Source organism: Toxorhynchites rutilus, chromosome 2 (assembly GCF_029784135.1).
Source record: "Toxorhynchites rutilus septentrionalis strain SRP chromosome 2, ASM2978413v1, whole genome shotgun sequence".
Lineage (NCBI taxonomy): Eukaryota > Metazoa > Arthropoda > Insecta > Diptera > Culicidae > Toxorhynchites > Toxorhynchites rutilus.
Window position 1 is genome coordinate 78,919,800 of NC_073745.1, and position 23,708 is coordinate 78,943,507.

The window sequence follows — 23,708 nt, forward strand, 5'->3', positions numbered from 1 at the left end:
CGTCTGTCTCTTCGAACCCCACAACAGCACAACGAAGCATCAGCGCTCCAAGACAAAGCGTCGGAATCCTCAGAACCGAAATCCAAAATGAGGAATTAAAATAAACAATTACTTAAAAATAATTCAAAATGAATTTCAAATGAAAAATGTTTTTATTCTCACCATGCATTCAATTCAATAACGGTTATGTTTCGTTTTTGTTTATATTTTCACAATAAACTTCAAATAAATATTGTTTTTTTTTTCAACAATGAGTTTCAAATAAATCAAGTGAAGGTAACTATGTATTTATAAACTTGATCTATCTAAATAAAAATGATTTGGTGTTCGTTCCTCACGATTTAACTCAAGAACGGAGAAACGGATTTAAACAGTCAGTATCAGGACTGATGCGTCTAAGTTTGCATCAGGTTTATATGTCAAAAAAGAAATTATATACCGCGAGTCTAGATTACGTACATAAAAATATTTTCTGTGGGAACTTGAGTGTTCGAAATGATTTATATCGATACTAGCTGACCCGGCAAACTTCGTCCCGCCCAAAATTTGTTTTTTTGTTATCAATACATTCAAACATTCACGTTTTCTTACTATGAGCAAGTTCATGAGTCCAATCGCAGAACTGTTCATTGATTGATCTGCTATTCGACCCCGTTGAATTTATCTTTTACTATAAAATTCCTAGTATTTCTAACAAAACTCATCATTATAATATCAAATTATTTTCAGACACAATTCTCGTTCAAGATTTTTCAACCACAATAACATGTTTCTCCGTTACATGGAATAAATGTTTTATACAGAAAATATAATAGAATAAAGACAACCCTAAATCGTACAATTCCTCCCTCTAGTTCTGCTCTTATCAACACATCCGGCGATCCTTTTTTTTTTGGTATAGATAGAAAAAGATATAGGAGTGCGTTTCATCACATTAAAATCCATTCTCAGTTTCGAACAAAGATCAATTTCGCTAGCGCAAACATAAAATGGACTAACAGCACTTGTCACTATGTAATTGTAGAACATATGGGAATTTAATTCTCCGAATTTTCCCTTTTTCCTTCAGAGTTTTCCGAAAATTTTCAATTTTCATGTTTGGTTGGAATATTTTTGGTTGAAATATGTGTAATATTTTTATGGGACCCCCTCTGCATTCCAGAGAAGGAAGGGGTGTCATGCCATTGTAGAAACATTTATCATACCCAAAAACCCTCACATCCCAAATTGTGCTTGTTTTCGAGTTATGCAGAAATTTGTGTTTCATTTGTATGGCGGCCCCCCTTAGAGAAAGGGGTGGAGAGTCTAACTACCATTGAAACATTTATTGCACCCTAAAACCTCAATATGCCTAATTTGGTTATATTTGCTTTGAGGGGTCTCAAACAATCACGAAACCTTTCCCGGCCACAAAAATCCCTACATACCAATTTTCATGTTGATCGGTTGAGTAGTTTCCGAGTCCATAAGAATCAGACAGACAGACAGACAGAAATCCATTTTTATATATATATAGATATCAATTATGGGTGGGACGAAGTTCACCGGGTCAGCTAGTTAATAAAATGTTAATAAAAACGATTTCTGTTTCAAATGTTGGACATTTTCGGATATCTTATATTGTCAGTCTACTCCCTCTCAAAAATTTCCACGTGGTATGTTCGCCCATAACACCCACTATTCTCCACCCAAAAAAAACCATAGAACACCCCCCTCCTAACTACAGGACGGTGCCTACACTTTTTAGTAATGATACTTCTCCCGCTTCTGATGATAAACCATTTATTTTTGGTAGAAGTTATCTCAGAAGTTCAATTCAATAAGTACGCACCTTTGCCCCCACTATGGGGCAAAGGTGCGCATTTGTCTTTTTGTATTAAAATAGGTATTTGTCCAATTACAAACACAACTCGGGAAATGCTTGTACTACGTTTCGAAGGTAATATACAGTGGTAGACATTCGTTTAGCCGCACCCTATTTTTCCTCAATATTTTTAAAAATAAGTCAATTCTTTGTGCTGTTTTGCTCATAAAAGACTATTATTGTTTATTTTCATCGCATTCATTCTAAAAAAAAGTATAAATTCACTTTTTGTTTTCTGAGTAATTCAAATATGTGGAATCAGGGTGGACATTCGTTTAGCCGCATCCTGAAATTTCAATAAAAGAAAATTTGTGCGGCAAATTTCGAGTCCAATCGGTAGCTAATATTTAGTATGCCCACCTCCATTTCGGATCACTTTAAAAACTCGATTTGGCATCGAGTCACAGCTTTTGAAGTGTTGCCATATTGATTATAGCCCAACATTCCAGAATTACTGCCTTGAGACTGGAAATGTTGTCAAATTGTCATCCGTTTGCGTATACCATCTCGGCCAAGATTCTCCATAGGTTCTCTATGGGATTGCAATCGACTGCCAGCAGGTCATTCAAGAAGCGGAATGTCCTTCTCGGCAAACCATGCCTTCGATTGCTTGGAAACGGGGATCTATGCATACTCCTGCTGAAAAAACGACATCTTCGGTAGCGTTATTCTCAATATGGCCAATCAAAACGTCCTCCAGTAATTGAAGATACCTTTCGGAGTTCATTCGGGTGAAAATGAAACAAATGAGAATCTTGCTGTGATAGGAAACGGCTCCCCACACTGTCAAACTTCCGCCCCCAAAGTTTCGCTTCGATCTCACGACATGCCGTTGACTTAAATTGTACCAATAGCAACTGTAACAGTCCGGACCATCCAAATTGAAAATACAACATTTCTCCATTCTAGTTTCCATTCCATGTATTGCCATGCGAAAATGAGATGGTTTGCTTATGGATGGCGGTCAATTTCGGCTTCCTTTGAAGTTTCCTCCACATGATGTTTGGTGACTCATTAAAGATGCACGCAATATGCCTTTTCGTTACTGGGACAACCGATTCTGCCTTAACACTTTAAACGCCCCGTTACCCAGATCTGGGTGACACTTTTCTCGTTCAATTTGAATAGAATTTTTAAACGGAATTTGATAGAATGGGCACTTAAATGTAAATATGGGTTATGTACAATAATCAAAAAATCAATAACATAAAAATATAATGTTTACACTATACTTTTAAACGGTTTTATTTAGCATTACCTACTGTAAATATGTTTGTATGTTTATCTGCAGGGTTGTCCCACATCAATAGAAATTTAACCTCCTTCCTGTTGACCGATTGATCTGAAATTTGGAGCACGCCTTTATCTCTGCTGTCGTTATAAAACTGCGTATTCTACGATCTTGAAAATCCAAGATGGCGGCCGGAACAAACTGACGGACTACATGTTTTATCAAAACCCCATCAACATGGGTATCCAATGAAAGGACTTGACTAGTAGAACATACTTATTTGTGAAAAATCACATTTTAAATGTACTGTTGATAAATTAATATCTTTATGTCGTCTGTAGTAAGTTCTTCTGACATATCGTCCAGGTCTTCACTTGCGTATAGTTCCTCAATATCCTAATCGGAACTCGATGAGATAATACTCGAAACTTTTCTTCTAACGCTTCGCACTATTTCGTCGTTACTAATTTCCTCGCTTTCAGATTTACTATTACGCCGTCCGGTTAACATTTTAAGGATGAAAAAAAACACATTTGTGTCTAAAAAAATATACATAATAGACATCTTGTTTTTTGGAATAAACAAGGGCTTCTCCGCTTTGCGCGATTATTATTCTCATTCTCAGAAAAAAAGTGCAACTTGCTTCTTCTTTTAGATTTTTAACTACCAAGCGCAAAGAGCGATGAAAACAAATTACGTGAAAAATCGGAGTTGCCAAATGTGATTGGTTTATGACGATTATTTTCCCACAAATGTGACATATGTTCTCAATATGATATATTAGACTGTCAAAAAAGTCCTGCGGTATTTTTTTTGAATTTTCATTTGTTCATAAAATTAGTTACAATCATCTGTTTTAAGTCAAATATGCGCCGTTTTGTTCGATGACTTGTTCCCAACGAGATGCCAACTTCATAACACCCCTGTTATAGAAGCTCGCTTCCTTATTGGCAAAAAACTCGGATAGCCAATTTTCACAGGCCTCTTTTGTGGCTAACTTCTGACTACCTAGCTCGTTCGCCATGGACAAAAACAGGTGGTAGTCACTTGGTGCAAGGTCCGGACTATACGGCGGATGCAAAAGATCCTCCCATTCGAGCTTCCGGAGCTTCTGGCGCGTCACCAAAGAAATGTGTGGCCTGGCGTTGTCCTGATGGAAGACAATGCGGCCTCTGTTTATCAAAGATGGCTTCTTCTTCATGAGTGCTACCTTCAAGCGGTCCAGTTGTTGGCAGTACAGGTCCGAATTGAGCGTTTGGCCATAGGGAAGCAGCTCATAATAGATTATTCCTTGACAATCCCACCAAACACACAGCAGAACCTTCCTGGCCGTTAATGAGGGCTTGGCGATGGTTTGGGCCGGCTCACCGCGCTTCGAACACGACCGCTTGCGCTTCACGTTGTCGTAAGTGACCCACTTTTCATCGCCAGTCACCATCCGCTTCAGAAACGGGTCGATTTTGTTGCGATTCAGCAGCGATTCACATGCGTCGATACGGTCAAAGATGTTTTTTGCGTCAACGTGTGTGGCACCCATACATCGAGCTTCTTTGTGAATCCAAGCTTCTTCAAATGGTTAATAACGGTTTGATGACTTATCCCCATCTCTTGGCCGATGCTACGGCTGCTACTATGCCGGTCTTTCTCGGCTAATTCAGCGATTTTGTCGCAATTTTCGACGACAGGCCTTCCGGAGCGTGGCGCATCTTCGACGACCTCTACACCAGAACGAAAACGTTGAAACCATCGTTGTGCGGTGGAAATGGAAACTGTATCGGGTCCATAAACTGCACAAATTTTATTGGCAGCTTGAGATGCATGTTTGCCTTTGTCATAGTAGTACTGTAAAATATGTCGGATTTTCTCTTTATTTTGCTCCATATTTGCGACACTATAACTCACGAACGACTTAACCAAACAAAACACTGTCAAGGACCAACAAGCTATAGTATGACTCGATACAATGAATACAACTAGAACTACGCGCTTACAACAACACCTCGCGGAAATACCGCAGGACTTTTTGACAGCCTAATATTTACGGAATCTTCGCAATTGATTGAACAGAATATTCCATATTCTCTAGTAAAATTGTAGTTTTTCATCGCCATCGAATATAGTATATAAAGCAAGTACGTTCGGTTAAATCTCATTTTTATTATAATTTCCAACAATGTATAATTGACTGACAACTTATTTTTATAAGTTGTCTTTTTTTTTTTATCCAAAATATATATTTTTATTAAGGCTCATATGGCGTCAACCTGACGGGGCCGGGAGTTCAATATTTCGACAATGTTTGCTTACAACTATGTTAGTAATATGTAACCGATTACTCGCGGTTGACTCGAGGTTAGTATTACAAGTGTTCTCATAATTGGTATGTTGCAGTCTTCGATGCTCTGTACGTGTGCCCGACACGGGATACCTCCTATTGGGATGCAGCTGACCATTAATCAGCAACGCCCCCCTAGTCTGTACGACATATATAAGTTGTTTATCTTAAGTTGTCTTATCAACAGTCGGTTGATTTCATTCGTATTCAACAGAAAAGCAGTCCTGAATCGAATCCAAATTCATTATTATCATTGCCCGCTTATTTCTCTAGCGCACCGATCGATGAACTTGGGCGACGAAGGTGTTAATGTATGAGCAGGACATCGTTTCCTGGTTGCTTCGTTTCTTATTCGACCTTTAAGACGCGAAGTAACTTTGGTGTTTCCATTTGTTGGTCGTTATATCCCATATTTCAGGCACTATTTAAAAAAAGTCCGTACCATCGTTCTCAGATCGACCAGTTTTTGTTACGATCAAGCGAATAGAAAACTTTTGTTCACTAAATATCTTTATTATTTTCCGTCCCTCTTCCGTCAATAGAATACCTTTCGCCATTCCTTTAAATTTTACGTAAATCACTAATCTGACCAACTTCTTACGTTGCACATCTAATATTTATCTCGTAAATCGAACATTCCCAAGTATTTTTTCAACAAACACAGATAAAGGCTTGATGATGAAAAACGACGTTTGAATGTTTATATCCACCGATGCCGCCTTGTGTGTGTGATTGTGACGAACGTCCTTTTAATAAAATTGACTTAAATATACTATCACTACAGCAAATAAGTATTCCGGTAAAAAGAACATTGCTAGTTGTTTTGAAAGTGTTTCAAGTTTTTTTTCCAAGTGCGGCTAAACGAATGTCTATCACAGTAAATAGTTACAATTTGGCAAGCAAACGGAATTTTATTTGCTTTTATTTCAATAGTTATTGGACGACAACAGTTAGGTGCGAACCTTTGCCCCGCATTACTCTATCGGTTAGTTCAAGAGATAGAAAAAAAGTTTGTTCTACAAAGATGTCTCAAATAACTGGGACTACAACATTGTCGAACTATATTTACCTCTATCTATAAAGATAAGAAAGTTAGATTTTTTATTACATCGACAGTTTTAGTCACCCTATTTTGGACAACATAAAAATGAGCGCTCTATCATATGTAACAACTTTGTGGAAGACAGTTTTTGTCTAGAGAATAACTGTCGAGCTCTAAATGCTAATTTCTACTTAAATGCATCTCCTGGACCATTGTGCATTGCACAAACCGATAAAATCTCCGTTTTAAGATAACCTCAAATTTATGGGTAAAAGAACTTGGTATAGTTGTTTTTTTTATATTTATGGAAAATATACCCAAAAAAAAAAGAATAACAACATTTTGAAGCGACTAAATTTTCTAGACTCTGAATAATAACCAGCGATGAAACGGAAAGTTGTTTAGCCGGATATCGGATAATGAATATTCGGCCAGCTTCAAAGCAAGATGGTCGAATATTTGGCAGCCGAAACTAAGAACAGTTTGCGCGCATGAAGCAATTGGTATAAAAAATATGAAAGAATACTATATTTTTCGCTTCGAATGAATATCCTATTTAATAGTGTTCCTACAAGGAATATTGAACAAATTTTTGTTCGTGATAATGATTTTATATTCCACACTCGACAAAAAATTAAAGGAACGAGATCATTCAAATCATTCAAACATTTACTGCCTCATTATGGAACAATTAGCTCCCGAAGCGGAAGACCCAAATGGTTGACTAAAAGTGACAGAATATAATTCTTGAAATAGAAAAGATATTTATATCTACTTTTGACCCACTTCGAGCGCCACTTGAAATTAAAAGAAATTGTATTTTCAACGGTCTGTAACGGAGTATCGACCAATCTTCTGTGAAACTGGAATTTTCATGCTATTTCATGCTACACCACTACCCGATGATACGCCGTAATCATCGCAGATTCGCTCGTTACCTCAGCGCCATTAACATAAATACCTGACTGTGGGCAGCCATGATGGATAAAATATGCCGGAAACGTAAGTATACAATTTAAAATTCACATAAACAGGACCGTCACGAGCTCCGGTAACTACCCTCGCCGAGAAGTACGGTTACAAGGTAACGATTAAAAAGCAGAGTGAGAAAATGAAAACCCAAACGAAGCCAACCCAACGACTCGAGGATGACAGGATGGAACGCACAGGCCAGGAGGAATCCTTGATTTGTTTGATTAAATTCACCGTGAAGCGTGCAAAAAATCAGCGTGCAGCTGGAAAACTCGGTTTGCTGCCGGAGCTGCTGATTATGTGAACCCGGCGTAGCTACCAACAGGATAATAAATAGCATTATTGGGATAGGCTTCGATGGCCGGCCAGGGTGCAGCGCAGGATCGGGGTGTCCTTTCCTCCTATCTTTACGGAATGCCACCGCCGATGAAACGCCGGTGAAAAGCCGTGTCCTATACGCCAGATTAGTGTGTCATCAATATTTCATAAATGATGTTTGTCTTGTTCTCCTATTTTTGGTCTTGATGGCGGTAGTGGCAGAAGCTCGGGGACGGCTGCATGTGCCGCCGATTCGTTCCGATGTTCCGTTGATTTTTCGGCAGTTGGCTCCTGGGAAGTCACGGATCTGCTGCTGCTGCTGCTGCTGCATCGGGATATCGGTGTCAATGCGCGCTGCGATCTACAGAAGTGATTAGGAATTATTATAGATCTTGTTCGCAGCCTGCGAGCGACTCTCTATGGGAATTATCGGGGCGAGATTTATGGAGTTGGACTGACGCGGGGAAAATACGAGCGCACGCTGGAAAATGGAAGCGATTCAACCATTTTTATTTGGTTTGGATGTGACGCTCTAGCGTGACGGGCCATAACGAGTCATGCAAATTCAGCTCTTTGTTTGGTTAAGGAATGGGGTGAGTTGGAAGTGAACTCCCCTCACAACGACGGTGGTTCCGGGGATGGGCGGTCTTCAATCATGGCTTATAATGGCTGATGATTTGTAGCATACATTTTAGAAGTATTGTAGTGAAATTAGGAATTTAATTATAATATTTTATCCGAATGGATTTTTAGCCGAATTTTAAACATTTCTTCTCCACTTCTCCTTCATTGATTAACCTTCCTCAATCGGGATTCAGTTTGATCATTAACTCCAACGCAATACAAATCTTCTTTCGTCGTCATTCGAAAAACTTTCAGTGGACGCGTCTCATTCCATATTTCGCTAAGATATTTCCAGCGTATAGAAAATATTTGTTTTATTTCCTACGATCGTTTTGCATTGAGCATTTATATTAGGCTGTCAAAAAAGTCCTGCGGTTTGTTTTTTGAATTTTCATTTGTTCATAACATTAGTTACAATCATCTGTTTTAAGTCAAATATGCACCGTTTTGTTCGATGACTTGTTCCCAACGAGATTCCAACTTCATAATACCCCTGTTATAGAAGCTCGCTTCCTTATTGGCAAAAAAACTCGGATAGCCAATTTTCACAGAACTTCTTTGTGGATAACTTCTGACTACCTAGCTCGTTCGCCATGGACAAAAACAGGTGGTAGTCACTTGGTGCAAGGTCCGGACTATACGGCGGATGCAAAAGAACCTCCCATCCGAGCTCCCGGAACTTCTGGCGCGTCACCAAAGAAGTGTGTGGCCTGGCGTTGTCCTGATGGAAGACAATGCGGCCTCTGTTTATCAAAGATGGCCTCTTCTTCATGAATGCTACCTCCAAGCGGTCCAGTTGTTGGCAGTACAGGTCCGAATTGAGCGTTTGGCCATAGGGAAGCAGCTCATAATAGATTATTCCTTGACAATCCCACCAAACACACAGCAGAACCTTCCTGGCCGTTAATGAGGGCTTGGCGATGGTTTGGGCCGGCTCACCGCGCTTCGAACACGACCGCTTGCGCTTCACGTTGTCGTAAGTGACCCACTTTTCATCGCCAGTCACCATCCGCTTCAGAAACGGGTCGATTTTGTTGCGATTCAGCAGCGATTCACATGCGTCGATACGGTCAAAGATGTTTTTTTGCGTCAACGTGTGTGGCATCCATACATCGAGCTTCTTTGTGAATCCAAGCTTCTTCAAATGGTTAATAACGGTTTGATGACTTATCCCCAGCTCTTGGCCGATGCTACGGCTGCTACTATACCGGTCTTTCTCGGCTAATTCAGCGATTTTGTCGCAATTTTCGACGACAGGCCTTCCGGAGCGTAGCGCATCTTCGACGACCTCTACACCAGAACGAAAACGTTGAAACCATCGTTGTGCGGTGGAAATGGAAACTGTATCGAGTCCAAAAACTGCACAAATTTTATTGGCAGCTTGAGATGCATTTTTGCCTTTGTCATAGTAGTACTGTAAAATATGTCGGATTTTCTCTTTGTTTTGCTCCATATTTGCGACACTATAACTCACGAACGACTTAACCAAACAAAACACTGTCAAGGACTATATTATAGCGCGCAAAAATACCTTTCCAACAAGCTATAGTATGACTCGATACAATGAATACAACTAGAACTACCCGCTTACAACGACACCTCGCGGAAATACCGCAGGACTTTTTTGACAGCCTAATATATCAGGTTGCGGAAAGAGCTATCCATTATTTGCTCGGTAGCTGGCTTCAGTGATCAATATCTCGAGTAATATCGATCATACAATTTCAATATCATGATAAGATATTGGAACCAAGAGAAGATTATAAAAATCGTTTGCTAGGGTTTTTCGCCAACAAGGACCAAGACTTCGATGAGAGAGGCATTGGGAAGCTACACCCAAACTAGCGTTGACAGAAACATTTCATCTTCGGCAGAAATAATGCTTTTTCGTTCTGAAGGGTTAAATGAGCAAATAATGGGCTGTTTCTGAAGCATTAATGTGTTTGTATGTATGGGAGCATACATCTCTTTCTTTTTGACGAGAACTACGTCTTTCAGGAAGGGTGCCAAATCAGAAAACAGGTCACGTTTTTATGAAATAAAGTTAACGTTAATAACTATTTTCACTGTGAACGAATTCGAATTCGAACGAATAAGATTTGTTTGATATGCTATACATTACAATTCGCTAATCTCTAAACGGTTTAAATTCATGAAAACTGGAAGAATTCCCGTTTTCCCATACATTTGTTCTGCCTACCCATATTTATAGTGCTTAAAACTCGAACATTTCTTATCAGATCGGAAAGATGTTTGCCTCAATTGACAGGAAATATTTCTACGCGTCTATCACAATAATAAAATATTATTTTTCATGAGATGAACAATTGAATAACTGTAAAATGTCAATTTGGTCAAATTGGTCTTATATTGCTATATATATATTAGGGTGGCAATGGATTTCATCATCGAATTTAAAAAAACAACCATGTCCATTTTTTTCATTGGCCCAAAAAAATGATCTAAGGAATAAAGGAACTTTGGAAAAACCGGAAAAAAAATTCGATGCCAAATTACTTAAAAATGCATGAAATGTCGAGATCTGATGTCATCTCGAAAAAAGACTTTCGGGACGGTCGATTATCGGCCAAACATTTTTTTCGAGATGCCACCTGATCTCGACATATTGAAGCCATTTGGCATCGAAAAAAAATCCATTTTCCAAATTTCCCTTATTCCCCCTCTTGGAAGATTTTCGAGGATTAAAAAATCAATACTATGAGCGCTTTGAGGCACCCCTAAATAACGCCCGATTGAGCTGAAACTTTGCACAGATAATTTTTTTGGGGCAATGAACAAATAGTACATGGTCGGTTTTTGAAATTTGACATGACCATTTTCACTGCCACCCTAATACAGGGTAACTTCTTTATAACGTACATTTTACATTCAAAATTGTACGTTGTATCGAATTGTACGTTATATCGAAGCATAATAAAGAACTCAGAAACGTAGCTTATATTACTTTATTGTGTTGCTGTTTGAGTAAGGTTAATGAATAAATTCAACTAGAAAACGAAACCAACCATTCTTATGATATCTCCCTTTATACTGTTGATTAAAATTTGATTAATTTAGAATCCGGAATCACAAAACAGTTGTATTTCTGGATTGGTTAAAGGTACAACACAAGCTTTAGTATCAAAATACAAATAATCTATTGTTATTTCAGAAAAAAAATAATATGTAGGTTATATCGAGGTTAAATGTACGTTATATCGAGTGACGTTATATCGAGGGTACGTTATATCGAAATTTCCCTTTCCCTGAGGAACAGAGCGCGAAGTCGGATATTTTAAGTGATTTTTGACATGCTGTATCTTCGTGAAAGATCAACGCATTTGGATGGGGGGCGCATCATTTTGATGCTACAACTTTCAGGTATTAGAATATTTTTCGAACATATTTTCATCTTGGTAAATGTTGGTGTAGTGGGCAACAATAACGGGAAGAAATTTAAAATCGATTTTTTTGGATTTTTTCAAGAATATTCTGGACTGACCCAATTTTTTGCCAACCAACTCAACAGCAAATCCAAATAACCTTATCCATCAACTTTTATCTGATTCCAAAAACGTTCCTGTAGGACCTTCCCACACAGAGATATTTCAGTTTGAATGAAAAATGACCCCTTCGTCTTTGATGATGAATAATTCAATTAACAACCATCGCACCGCAAATCGAAAAGCAGTTTTAAAAACTCCAGTAAATGCTGCACATGGATAATTTGTTACTTTGACAAAAAATTTCAGACAAATTTCGAAGAATCGGCTAGAAGAAACGGCTGAACGTATCAATATGAAACGTTCACGGATGTTTAGGGAATACACTAGGCTTAAAATTTGCCGGCAAACATTAGAACCAACTGCGATGGATTCTACAGTGAATTCTGTAAAACCCTATAAAAATCCTGTTTTTGGCACTTTTTGAAATAGATGCAAAAAATTCAAATAATTTTTTTCTCGTCAAACTAATAAATTATCCTTGTGCAGAATTTATTAGAGTTTTCAAAACTGCCTTCCGATTTGCGGTGCGTTGGTTGTTTTTTGTATTATTCATTATCAAAGACGAAGGGGTAATTTTTCATTCAAACTGAAAAATCTCTGTGCGGGAAGGTCCTACAGGAACGTTCTTGGAACCAAATAAAAGCTGAATGATAAGGTTAATTGGATTTGCTGTTGAGTTGGTTGGCAAAAAATTGGGTTACTCCAGAATATTCTTGAAAAAATAAAGAAAATCAATTTTTCCTTTCTTCCCGATATTGTTGCCCACTACACCCATGCACACCAAGATGAAAATATGTACGTAAAATATTATAATACCTGAAAGTTGTAGCTTCAAAATGATACGCATCCCATGGATATGCGTTGATTTTTCACGAAGATGCAGCATGTCAAAAATCACTTGAAAATTCCGACTTCGCATTCTGTTCCTCTTATTTTTTCTTTGTCGAGTGTATATACTAGTATTGAGGAGTAGCGCGTTTTCTGTTATTTTTAGGCTCATTCAATGTAATAAATCGGAATGTCAATACATGTGCTAAATGTTAATTTTCGGTGTACCTTTAGAATGGCAACAAAACGGTGTATATTTGACCCAAATCGGGCAATGCGAAACATATTAAATGAAGTTTTGAGTTTCACGCAAAAATAATGGATTTCTTTCTTTTTTTCCAATCTGATATAAAATATTTCTAGTTTCTAGTTAAAAACTTTCACAAATATCGAAGGGGACATTTTTTGAGATATAAACACTTTTAATATTGAATTCAATTTTTGAGTAAGATTGTTTAACGGTGTATTTAAAAAGTTTTTTTTCCTAAATAGTAGATTGTTTTTCCAGCATCTTCGCTGTACATCGTTATTCGATCATATATCTATATTTCCTGTAATGGTTTTTGGGAAAAAAGTTAGATGATTCTGGATACGATCTTTTAAAAAATCAGTCATAATTAATATTAATACTCTGATAATGAAAATTGCGATTTTAGGTAGCGGCCACCTCCTGTACAAAGTTTCAATAAAATCGGAGAGGGTCGAGACAGAGGCCGGCTGACTTGCCGTGGAATTGCTCTATGGTAGTTCAATTATTCTTCAGTAGGCTTTCTCTAATTGATAAAAATAATGAAATGAGTAAAAAAAACTTTTTAAGTTAAACGGTTTCATTGTGACTAAACATAATAATGTACTAAAAGCTAGGAAATAATTAGGTAAGTAGCAGTTAGCAGTTATCACACCTCTTCTTCATTAATCTAGGGCATTAATAAGGCTAACATAAAATCGTGGGACATATGATGAAGTCGCTAATTGTGGATAATGGAATTCCAACGTGCTCCACGATTTTATTTTAGTCTTATCAATGCCCTAGACTAATAAAGAAGACATGTGCTAACTATTAACTGCTACTTGTCTAATTATTTTCTAGCTTTTAGTACATTATTATATTAAATCACAATGAAACCGTTTAACTTAAAAAGTTTTTTTACTCATTTTATTTTCTAGTTTTAAGTACATTTCTGTTTCTTTACACGTTTCGTTCGTTTAATACACATATCCCAATCAACCTTTTTTTTTTAGATAATCTGGAATCAGCTATTTTGTAGCGTCAGCCAAATTGGATTTATCAAGATCATGGGATAAGCAGTTTTAAAATGACAGCAGAGATGAAGGTGTTTTACAAATTCGGTCAGTTCCTATTGGTCAAATTTTTATTAATGTGGGACAACCCTACATACATACAAACAGTTCAAGCTGAATAAAACCGTTTAAGGGAGTATTCTAGTCTAGAAATTTGAAAAGATCAGTTTTTTCCTTCATATTTCTGTAGTTTAGGCATCTAAGAATATACCCTATAAAGAACTTATCGAAAATCCTATTATTTATCGAGTTAGAGCCAATTTAGTTATGCGGCCACAACAATTAGCTTCAAACTCGTTTTTCTCGAAACAAGTTTTTTTCAAACTGGCGTGCACGATATCTCAAGTTCTACTGAACCGATTCATGTCGAATTTATATGGATACAATCTGCAGGCATTTCTCTGGTGCATGAATCTCTAAAAAATAATATTTTTAAATTTTACTATTTTAAAAAAAACGTGAAACGTAAAAAAACCTTTTAAACCGCATTTTGTTTTTCAAACGGCCGCCATTTTGTCAAAAAAAGATGTTTTTGACTTGTCCGAGATTCATGCGATAGCGGCATCTTAACTGATTTAGAATCTGTTCGATTTTTCTGTTTCAGATAACCAGAAGGGCTGGAATCGTGTACGCCATGGCACAACTTTTTTTTTGAGGCCTCTCACTTCATCAACTCGTAACTATTCTAATTATGAATATTTTTCTCCGTTCAATTTTTGTTTTATTGTAAGAAGATAGATGAACAAATAATGATATAATGGATGGTAAAAATATTCTTTGTTTTAGTTTTACGGAGTTCGAAAAACGTACGGAATTCGTGTCTCTACACTAGAATACCCCCTTCATAAAGTTATGTGCTATATTGTGATTGCGACCATCTTAGATTTGGATTTTTCATGATCTACTGTGATCTACTATTCAAGCGTTTTCATTTGATACCCACACTAATGGGGTTTTGACATAATATGTGATCCGCCATTTGGTAGTGGCAGCCATCTTGAATTTACATTTTTCACAAATAACTGTACTCTACTAGTCAAGTCCTTTCATTTGATACCCACATTAATGGGGTTTTGAGAAAATATGTAGTCCGCCATTTGGTAGTGGTAGCCATCTTGGATTTGTATTTTTTATAGATAACCCTTTCCTCATTTGATACCCATATTAATGAGGTTTTAAGAAAATATGTATTCCGCCATTTTGTAGTGGAAGTCATCATGGATTTTCATTTTTCATAGAATACCGTGTCCTACTAGTCAAGCCCTATCAAACCCATATTAATGGAGTTTTGAGAAAATTCCGCCATTTTGTAGCGGCCGCCATCTTGGATTTTCGAAATCATGAAGTACGCAGTTTTATAAAGACTACAGAGATAAAGGTGTGTTCCAAATTTCAGATCAATCGGTCAACAGAAAGGGAGTCAAATTTCTATTAATGTGGGTTAGCGCTACAGAGAAACATGTTACAAACATACAAACATACAAACATATTACAGGGCAAGCTAAATAAAACCGTTTATAAGGAGAAGAGAACTTTCATGAACTGGTGACTGATACTGGTTACAATTATGTTCAAACGGCTTATATTTTAATTTCATACATTACAGCTATCTAATACTTGATGGTGCACAAAGGTAGCTCAATTTTTGTATATTTACTAGTGTGATCCTAATAGTGAAAAAAACAAGTAGGGGAAATGGGGGCATAGTGGTCACCCTAAAGAATATGCCCATTTCCAGCGTCCACATACTGCTTAAATTCCCGTTTCTCGAAGAATATTACAGTTCAACTCATTGTTTTTCAAGATAGCAAACGGCTTTAACTATAAAAATTCAAAATAGTGCACTTTTCATCATTAGAAAAAAAGTTGAAAATTCGACCTTTTTATCGCTTGGTGCCAAGTGGTCACTCGCACATATCGAGCTAAATGGAATAGATTTATGCGTTTTTTCGTCCAAATTTGTTTAGATCATATTTGATATTGTAGCTACATGTATGAAATGAGCTTTGCCTATTCATCTAGAGTCTCAGTTTAAGTTTTCCCATGCATACAAAAACGTTGTAAGAAACACATAACGTTCCGCATAATGAGGCTTGGTTTAGTTGGAGTGGCATATTTATACAGGGTCAAAGCCACAAAAGGATACTCTTCAAGAGCATAATGTGATGCGGGATATCAGCTTTAGTCAACAGAACATTGTAAGTCGTTATTCACCTATGACCACTTTGCCCCCAAACATCAAAGTGATTTTTATGCTAGTAAATTGCTGAGATTAAACAAAATATCTGTTCATCTCTCCCAGAATATGTTAACAGTCGTCCAAACTTTGTCTAATATATCAGATTGAATAAACTAAATTTCACGATAAATTCCTTAGATACCATGTGCACAGAACTACGACCTAGTGGCTATCGAGAGAGCAATTTCTGTTTTTATTTATATTTTGACATGCGAGAGCTTTACTGAAGTACAGGGTGACTCAAAAGTCGTTGAATTCTTCAAACATAAGGTAACTATCAATACGGCACCTAAAGTCAATAGTTATACTACCAAACAAGCCCCCACTACCCCTAATTCCATAGAGACGAAATTAACCCAATAAGGAAAGTGTTGAGGTTTTGTTCATATTTTTTTATTTTTTAACCTTGTGATTCGTTTTTTAAGTTTTAAGCATTTAACTTTGGCGCAAATATCATGGACGAACAATTCTACTATAAACATTTAATAGTATCAATTGAAATTAAACTAAAAAGTAAAAACTGTTACAAAGAGTTGAGTGTAAAAAATTAACCTCCATTATATGAAATAGAAAATTGACATGGCATTTCCTGTTAATTTTCATTTCATATAGGAGTTACTTTTTTGGACAAGTTTCCTATTTAAGATTATTGTTCTATGAAATGTATAAATTAAACACGTTACAACTGCATGAAATGTAAAAAATATGTTTGTCTAGAGCCTACAGTTATGACATGTTCTGATTGTTACACCAATGAAATCAATCGATGTATACGTTTTTATGTTATTTTTTAACCCTTCATGCTCACACAAATAATTAAATTCAATTGCTTACCTTCAGTTAACAACAGGAATTTTGTTACTTTTGTTGAAATATCAAAAATTACATTGATTAGTTTTGAGGAAGCTAAATTACATATTAAAGTAACTTTCGTTAAAATTGAGTTTTGGGTACAGGACATCCGGAAGTTCGGAAGTCACAACCTGATCTTGGCTTATACTAATGTATATCTCTTCCATACATCATAGTATATTGTAAATGATTCTGTGACATACCTTTGGTAATCTTAAATACTGACTCGAGCGTGCAATAATCGATACATTGACCGACAAACATCCATTGTAGGTGTTTCAGCATAAATCGTTGATGAGTTCACCGTTTAAATTTCAGTGTCCGGTGCATGTCTTCGTTTTGTTTAGTTACAATTTCAAGATGATTTGAAATGTGGATCTCTATTTCTATACGGTTTTCTGTGAATATTCATTATAATTCATGAAAATTTTTTATTCAGAAACTCTGTCGAAGTCGACATTTACATTAAATAATAAGCTTTAGAAATATTATTTTTCATGAGAAGACGTAACTTATTTAGGTTACGCCATTATCAAAAAATTGCCATAAAAACAGTCAAAACGGGGGTTTTGCCGAGGAATTTTTGCATGCTACCGGAATATTTACAAAGTATTCGTTCACATCAAAGCTCATGATTGAACTCAAACGCGTATAGGAAAAAAACACTGATGTGTGTTTTAAGAGACAAGTATTTCCTCGTTTTGAGAAAATATCACCTACCACTTTCGCTTCGTGTATAAAGACCTCTTGGATAATCGGGATCATCTGCACCCAGCCATAGCTCGGTATCGTAAATAATATTATCAAATGTGACTTTTCCAGAAAAAAAAACCAACAACGGAACAAACTATCTGGATCCGCAAGAAACTCAAATAGGATCAGAGTCCTGTGGCAAAATATTTTCACCGAAAGTTGAGACATAATTGGAAAGTCAACCGATAATAAGCTTACTCGTGCGGTAAGTCAAACGAATCAGATTTTCTTCTCTGCTTTTGCTGAGTGTAAGTCGGGCTCACGTTCAAAAGTCAACTGCACTGAAGGAAAGGATAGCGTCTAGAACCGAAATGCAATTCTAGCAGAGGAGATCATCCAATTACACCATGCCAGGAGAGAGAGGAAGGTGGATAATTAAAAGCCATCCCGTTTCCTTGAACCCAACCGAAAACAAGCTAGATTTTGCTGATCTGATATATTAATACGTGCGCACCTCGCAACGCCCCCGGGGTGCGCCTGTCTTTAAATCTATTTTTTTTCTGTTATTTTACCCACCCTGCTGCAGCCGGAGGTGCGAACTCGAGCAAAGTTTCGGGTCCAAAACAGCAAAAGTTTTTTGTAATTAACATCTCTAATCCGAGGGCCACATTCGGTCCGGAGGCCCGAGAACCATCACAAACCGACACGTCTGCTGCGATTGCCAGCTAGATAAGCTTCGAAGGTGAGCAAGCACAGGTTCATCATGTCAAAATCCTGAATCCAGAAAAAGGATTCTTGCCCGTGGCTGGATAAGCGAAGAGCGAGAGGGAAATAAGTCATCCGTAAATCCCATCCAGCCAAAGCAGAAGACGGCACACATAAATAAACTTGTATGTCAACAAATAAACATGTTAGGATTAGAAGCTTATTTTAGATTTCTGCTCTGTGTCTATCCTTCATATGTGTTGTTTTTTTGTACTATGTGGAATAGATAGGATTTTTGTTCTCTCCCCGGATTGCATCACCCAAGTGGATGATAAGATGCACCGACTCGTACCGATCATGGGCCTTGGCCATAAGAAGCGTGTGCTCCTCCCGCATCGCTGTTGTTCTTTCGTTTCTCGGGTGCTAGGTAGATAAGAACGAGAACAGATCTGCATGCTGTGAGCAGCCAGCCGAAAACAAGGAGAAAACACGACTCGAGGGACAGGTATATTATCGAAATAATCAATTTGGCTACAAAAGAAATACGCTTTTCCTTAGCTTTTAGCCTGCCGAAATCGATTTTTTGCCGATCCTTACACGCCGATCCGAAGACCACACATCGCTCCGCAGTGGGGACCACACGTATGTATTATGCTGGAATTGTTTCCTCTAATGTGACGATTTGATTTGTGCTACTTTTTGGCATCCGAACATTCCCGCAGCGTTTGTTTGTCTTTTTTCTCGGCGATAATTGTACACAACTGTGTCGTTTAATGGATTTTCAAAATAAAAGTTTCAATTTACTTTTTATTCTTTTTTTTATTGATTAATATATATGTTTATAATGACGACCCTTGGCAGCAGCTACCTCAGAAGTGAAACATCTTTGTTGGCATCTTTCCGTTGTTCTTTTCAGCTTTAGGTGTAAATAAAATAAGAAAAAAAAACTTTTTAAGTTAAACGGTTTCATTGTGATTAAACATAATAATGTACTAAAAGCTAAAAAATAATTAGGCAAGTAGAAGTTAGCAGTTATCACACCTCTCCTTCATTAGTCCAGGGCATTGATAAGACTATAATAAAATCGTGGGGCACGTTGGATTTCCATTATGCACAATTAGCGACTTCATCATATGTCCCACGATTTTATTTTAGTCTTATAGTAATTATTTTCTAGCTTTTAGTACATTATTATGTTTAATCACAATTAAACCGTTTAACTTAAAACGTTTGTTTTATTTATTTTATTTTCTAGTATTTAGTACATTATCTATTTCATTAGAATATTTCTCTACAATAAAACCATTGTATTGTATTCTTTTAGTCATATAATTTCATTTGATACCCATATTGAGTGGATTGAAGAAATACATAGTGTGTTCTCCAAGTCAAGTTCGTTCGTTTGATACACACATCTCAATCAACCTTTTTTTTGGAAGATGTGGAATCAGATATTTTTTTAAGCGGCGGCCAAATTGGATTTTTCAAGAAAAGCAGTTTTAAAATGACAGCAGAGATAAAAGTATTTTATAAATTCGGTCAGTTCCTATTGGTCAAATTTCTATAAATGTGGGACAACCCTACATACATACAAACATACATACAATCAGTTCAAGCCAAACATATAAACTTATAAACATACAAACATACAAACATACAAACATACAAACATACAAACATACAAACATACAAACATACAAACATACAAACATACAAACATACAAACATACAAACATACAAACATACAAACATACAAACATACAAACATACAAACATACAAACATACAAACATACAAACATACAAACATACAAACATACAAACATACAAGCCATGGAGCTGCCGGCCTAGAATAGCACTTCGGGTCTTGGTCCCTGTCCCTGTCGTAGAAGGCGACTAATCGGGTGACAACGCGAGTAAGGGCGCGGTAAAGCCTATGGAGATTGCACGGGGGAAATACCGTGTACAGGAGCAACGTAGGGAGTGCCGAGCACATCAGGGTTGACGCCAGTAAGATCCTGATTACGATATACTGGTAAGACACGGAAAACGGACATGTTAAGGATGAGAATTACTTTCGACGCTAAAGGCTGACAATCGTGCTATCCTGTTCCCTGAGTAAGGAAGGGTGACACCTTCCTGAAACGGCGTGTGGGCTAATAGCGCGGTTGCCCCCGTCCCGGTAATAACTTGGCAAGTCTTCGGGTACGTTCGATGCTCGTCTAGGCTCAGGCACTAGGTACTAGGCGTCAGATGTCACATTCCTGACTTGCGCTGATCTGGCTCTGAACACGGTCCCCATGAAGGACCGTGTCAACCCCCTGCATGGCCTCACTGCTTGCATAGATAACCATGGGATCACTGATAGCGACTATGTGCAACCAGAGCTGCATTTTTTCATCAATGTCACTGACAACTGACGAGGCACGTTAGTCACATCTTACTGACAAAAATGTTGGTCAAATGGTGACTGACGGAGTACGATGCAACAATTTGCCTGTTACTGAGCTTCGTCAATACGTTTTGACCGACCAAGTAGGCGGTAAAATTGTCAGCATCGAATTGATGATTGTCGGAGACTGCATGTTATCTTCATCGAGCAAAGGTTCGATTTTCGTTCCGGTTGTTGTTCCCGGTATTTACTGAAGTAAATACTCTGTCGAACACGCGACAACGTGTAAGAATGGTATTCAGGTAGCCCAACTTAAACAAATGCACCCTGGTAAACATGTAAACTTCCATTACATCAAGTAACATAGTATTTCCCGTCTTGACGATCATATGGCACTGACTTGCAACATGCTTTGGTCGTCAACACACTCTGACAAACTATTTAGTATCGAAGAGTGAGGAATTTGTTTTGTCGGTTTATATTTTGTTGCACGTCGTTTGGTGGTAATGTTGCAATGGTCGTCATAGTAGCCCAAATATATGCAGTGACAATGACGAATTGCAGCTCTGTGTGCAACGAGCGGAGATAGCGGCCCGGAGTTGGGACCCAACAACAAAAATGAGTTTCCAAACAAATTCAACAGAAATCGAGAGCGAAATCGAAGAGGTAGGCATCTTTGCCAGAAGGGGACAGGTGATGAGATCTCCGCCGCTGAGCCAACCACCAGCACCAAAATCCACAAGCGATAAATACATCGGAGAGCAGCCAAACCTGCAACACGAGAAAACTAAGCTGGGTGAGGCCAAAAGGGCATCTGATGAACTCTACGAGTACATTAACATTAAGCCTCGCAGTAACGTTCACGCCGTCATAAGGACCTTGACGATTAAAATCAAATCGGCGCTTGCAGCAGCCGAACGCGAGCAACAATTCTGGAGAGCAAAAGCTGAAAAGGCGGAGAACGCACTGAAAGAGAATGTGCAGAGTAAGCCGATAGAAGCGATCTCGACACCAATGAGTGACAGTACCCCGTTAACCGCGAAAAGGAAAAGACTAACTCCTGAAGAGAAAAGGGCAGCAAAGAAACAAAAAGATGGTAGCGAAGTGGCTAATGGTGAAAGCAAACAGAACAACGAAGAGATAAATGAGTGGAAAAAGATCGAAAGAAAGAAAAAAGAAGAGAAGAAGAAAGAAAAATTAAAGCCTAGGCTGGAGAGGCCAAAGCCGGACGCTCTGATTGTGGCTACAGCGGGCGCTGCAACATATGCTGAGATTTTGCGAAAAGTTAAAGAGGATCCGTCCCTGAAAAATCTCGGAGAAAACGTGGCCAAAGTAAGGCGAACTCAAAATGGACAATTGCTGTTCGAATTGAAGAAGGACCCAACGATTAGAAGCTCAACTTATAAAGAGCTTGTCGAGAAATCTTTGGGCGAAACAGCGAAAGTGAGAGCTCTGTCCCAAGAAACAGTTGTAGAATGTAGAAACCTGGATGAGATCACTACAGATACCGAATTGAGAGTAGCCCTGAATGAACAGTTTGAGCTGGGAGAAGTCGCCATATCAATCAGGCTGAGGAAAGCATTTGGAAATACTCAAATAGCAACCTTAAGACTGCCAAGAACCGCAGCTAGCAAGCTATTGGAGGTTGGTAAGATGAAAGTCGGATGGACGGTGTGTTCCCTGAGAGCTATCCAGCAAGTATCTAGGTGTTTCAAGTGCATGGACTTTGGCCACCAAGCAAAGTACTGTAAAGGACCTGACAGATCGGAGCTCTGTATAAGATGCGGCGACAAGGAGCATTTGGCAAAGAATTGTACTAAGCCCCCAAGGTGCATGCTCTGCACGACGGAGGAAGAAAAAGACCACGCCACAGGGGGATCGAGATGCCCGGTCTATAAAAGGGCGATGGCAGCAATAACCAAATGGAGGTAACCCAGATAAACCTGAATCACTGCGACACGGCGCAACAATTGCTATCGCAAGCCGCATCAGAAACCAAATGCGATGTGGCGATCATAGCAGAGCCGTACCTCCAGATAACGGAAACTGGTTGACCGATAAAGCTAGAATGGCTGCACTATCGACGATGGGAAGATACCCCATCCAGGAAGTGGTATCCAATACATACGAAGGGTTCATGATAGCCAAAATAAATGGAATCTTCGTATGTAGCTGCTTTGCCCCCCCGAGATGGACAATAGAACAGTTTGATCTGATGCTATATAACCTAACAGAAGAGCTCATCGGACGGAGTCCCATAGTCATCGGTGGAGACTTCAACGCCTGGGCAGTGGAGTGGGGGAGCAGATTTACCAACGCGAGGGGTTTTAGTCTACTGGAAGCCCTGGCGAAGCTGAATGTGAGACTGGTCAACGAAGGCTACACCAGCACTTTCCATAGAAACGGTCGAGAATCAATCATCGATGTTACCTTCTGCAGTCCGATGTTGGCAGTAAATTGGAGAGTATGTGATGATTACACTCACAGCGACCATCAAGCAATCCGCTACACTGTGCGCTGTCAGAGTTCATCTAAAACAAGAAATATAAAAACAAAAGGTCGCAGGTGGAAGTCGAAGAAATTCGACAAGAATTTATTCATTGAAGCACTCCGAGAGGAGCGAACAGTCACCAGTCTTAGTGCCGGCGAACTAACAAATTTGGTAGTGAGAGCATGCGACGTTACCATGCCACGAAAACTAATACCGAAAGGCGAACGTCGCCCAGTTTATTGGTGGAACGAGACGATTAACTCCCTTCGGTCGAACTGTCTCCGAGCCAGGAGGAGGATGCAAAGGGCCAGAAATG

The 23,708-nt window shown here is 38.3% G+C and overlaps 1 protein-coding gene across 1 annotated transcript; it reads left to right on the forward strand.

Moving 5' to 3' along the window:
• The first annotated feature begins 21,519 nt into the window (after window positions 1-21,519).
• LOC129765859 (uncharacterized) lies at window positions 21,520-22,833 on the forward strand. The gene has a single exon (XM_055766297.1). The coding sequence runs from the start codon at window positions 21,520-21,522 to the stop codon at window positions 22,831-22,833; it is 1,314 nt and encodes a 437-aa protein (XP_055622272.1).
• The last annotated feature ends 875 nt before the right edge of the window (window positions 22,834-23,708 follow it).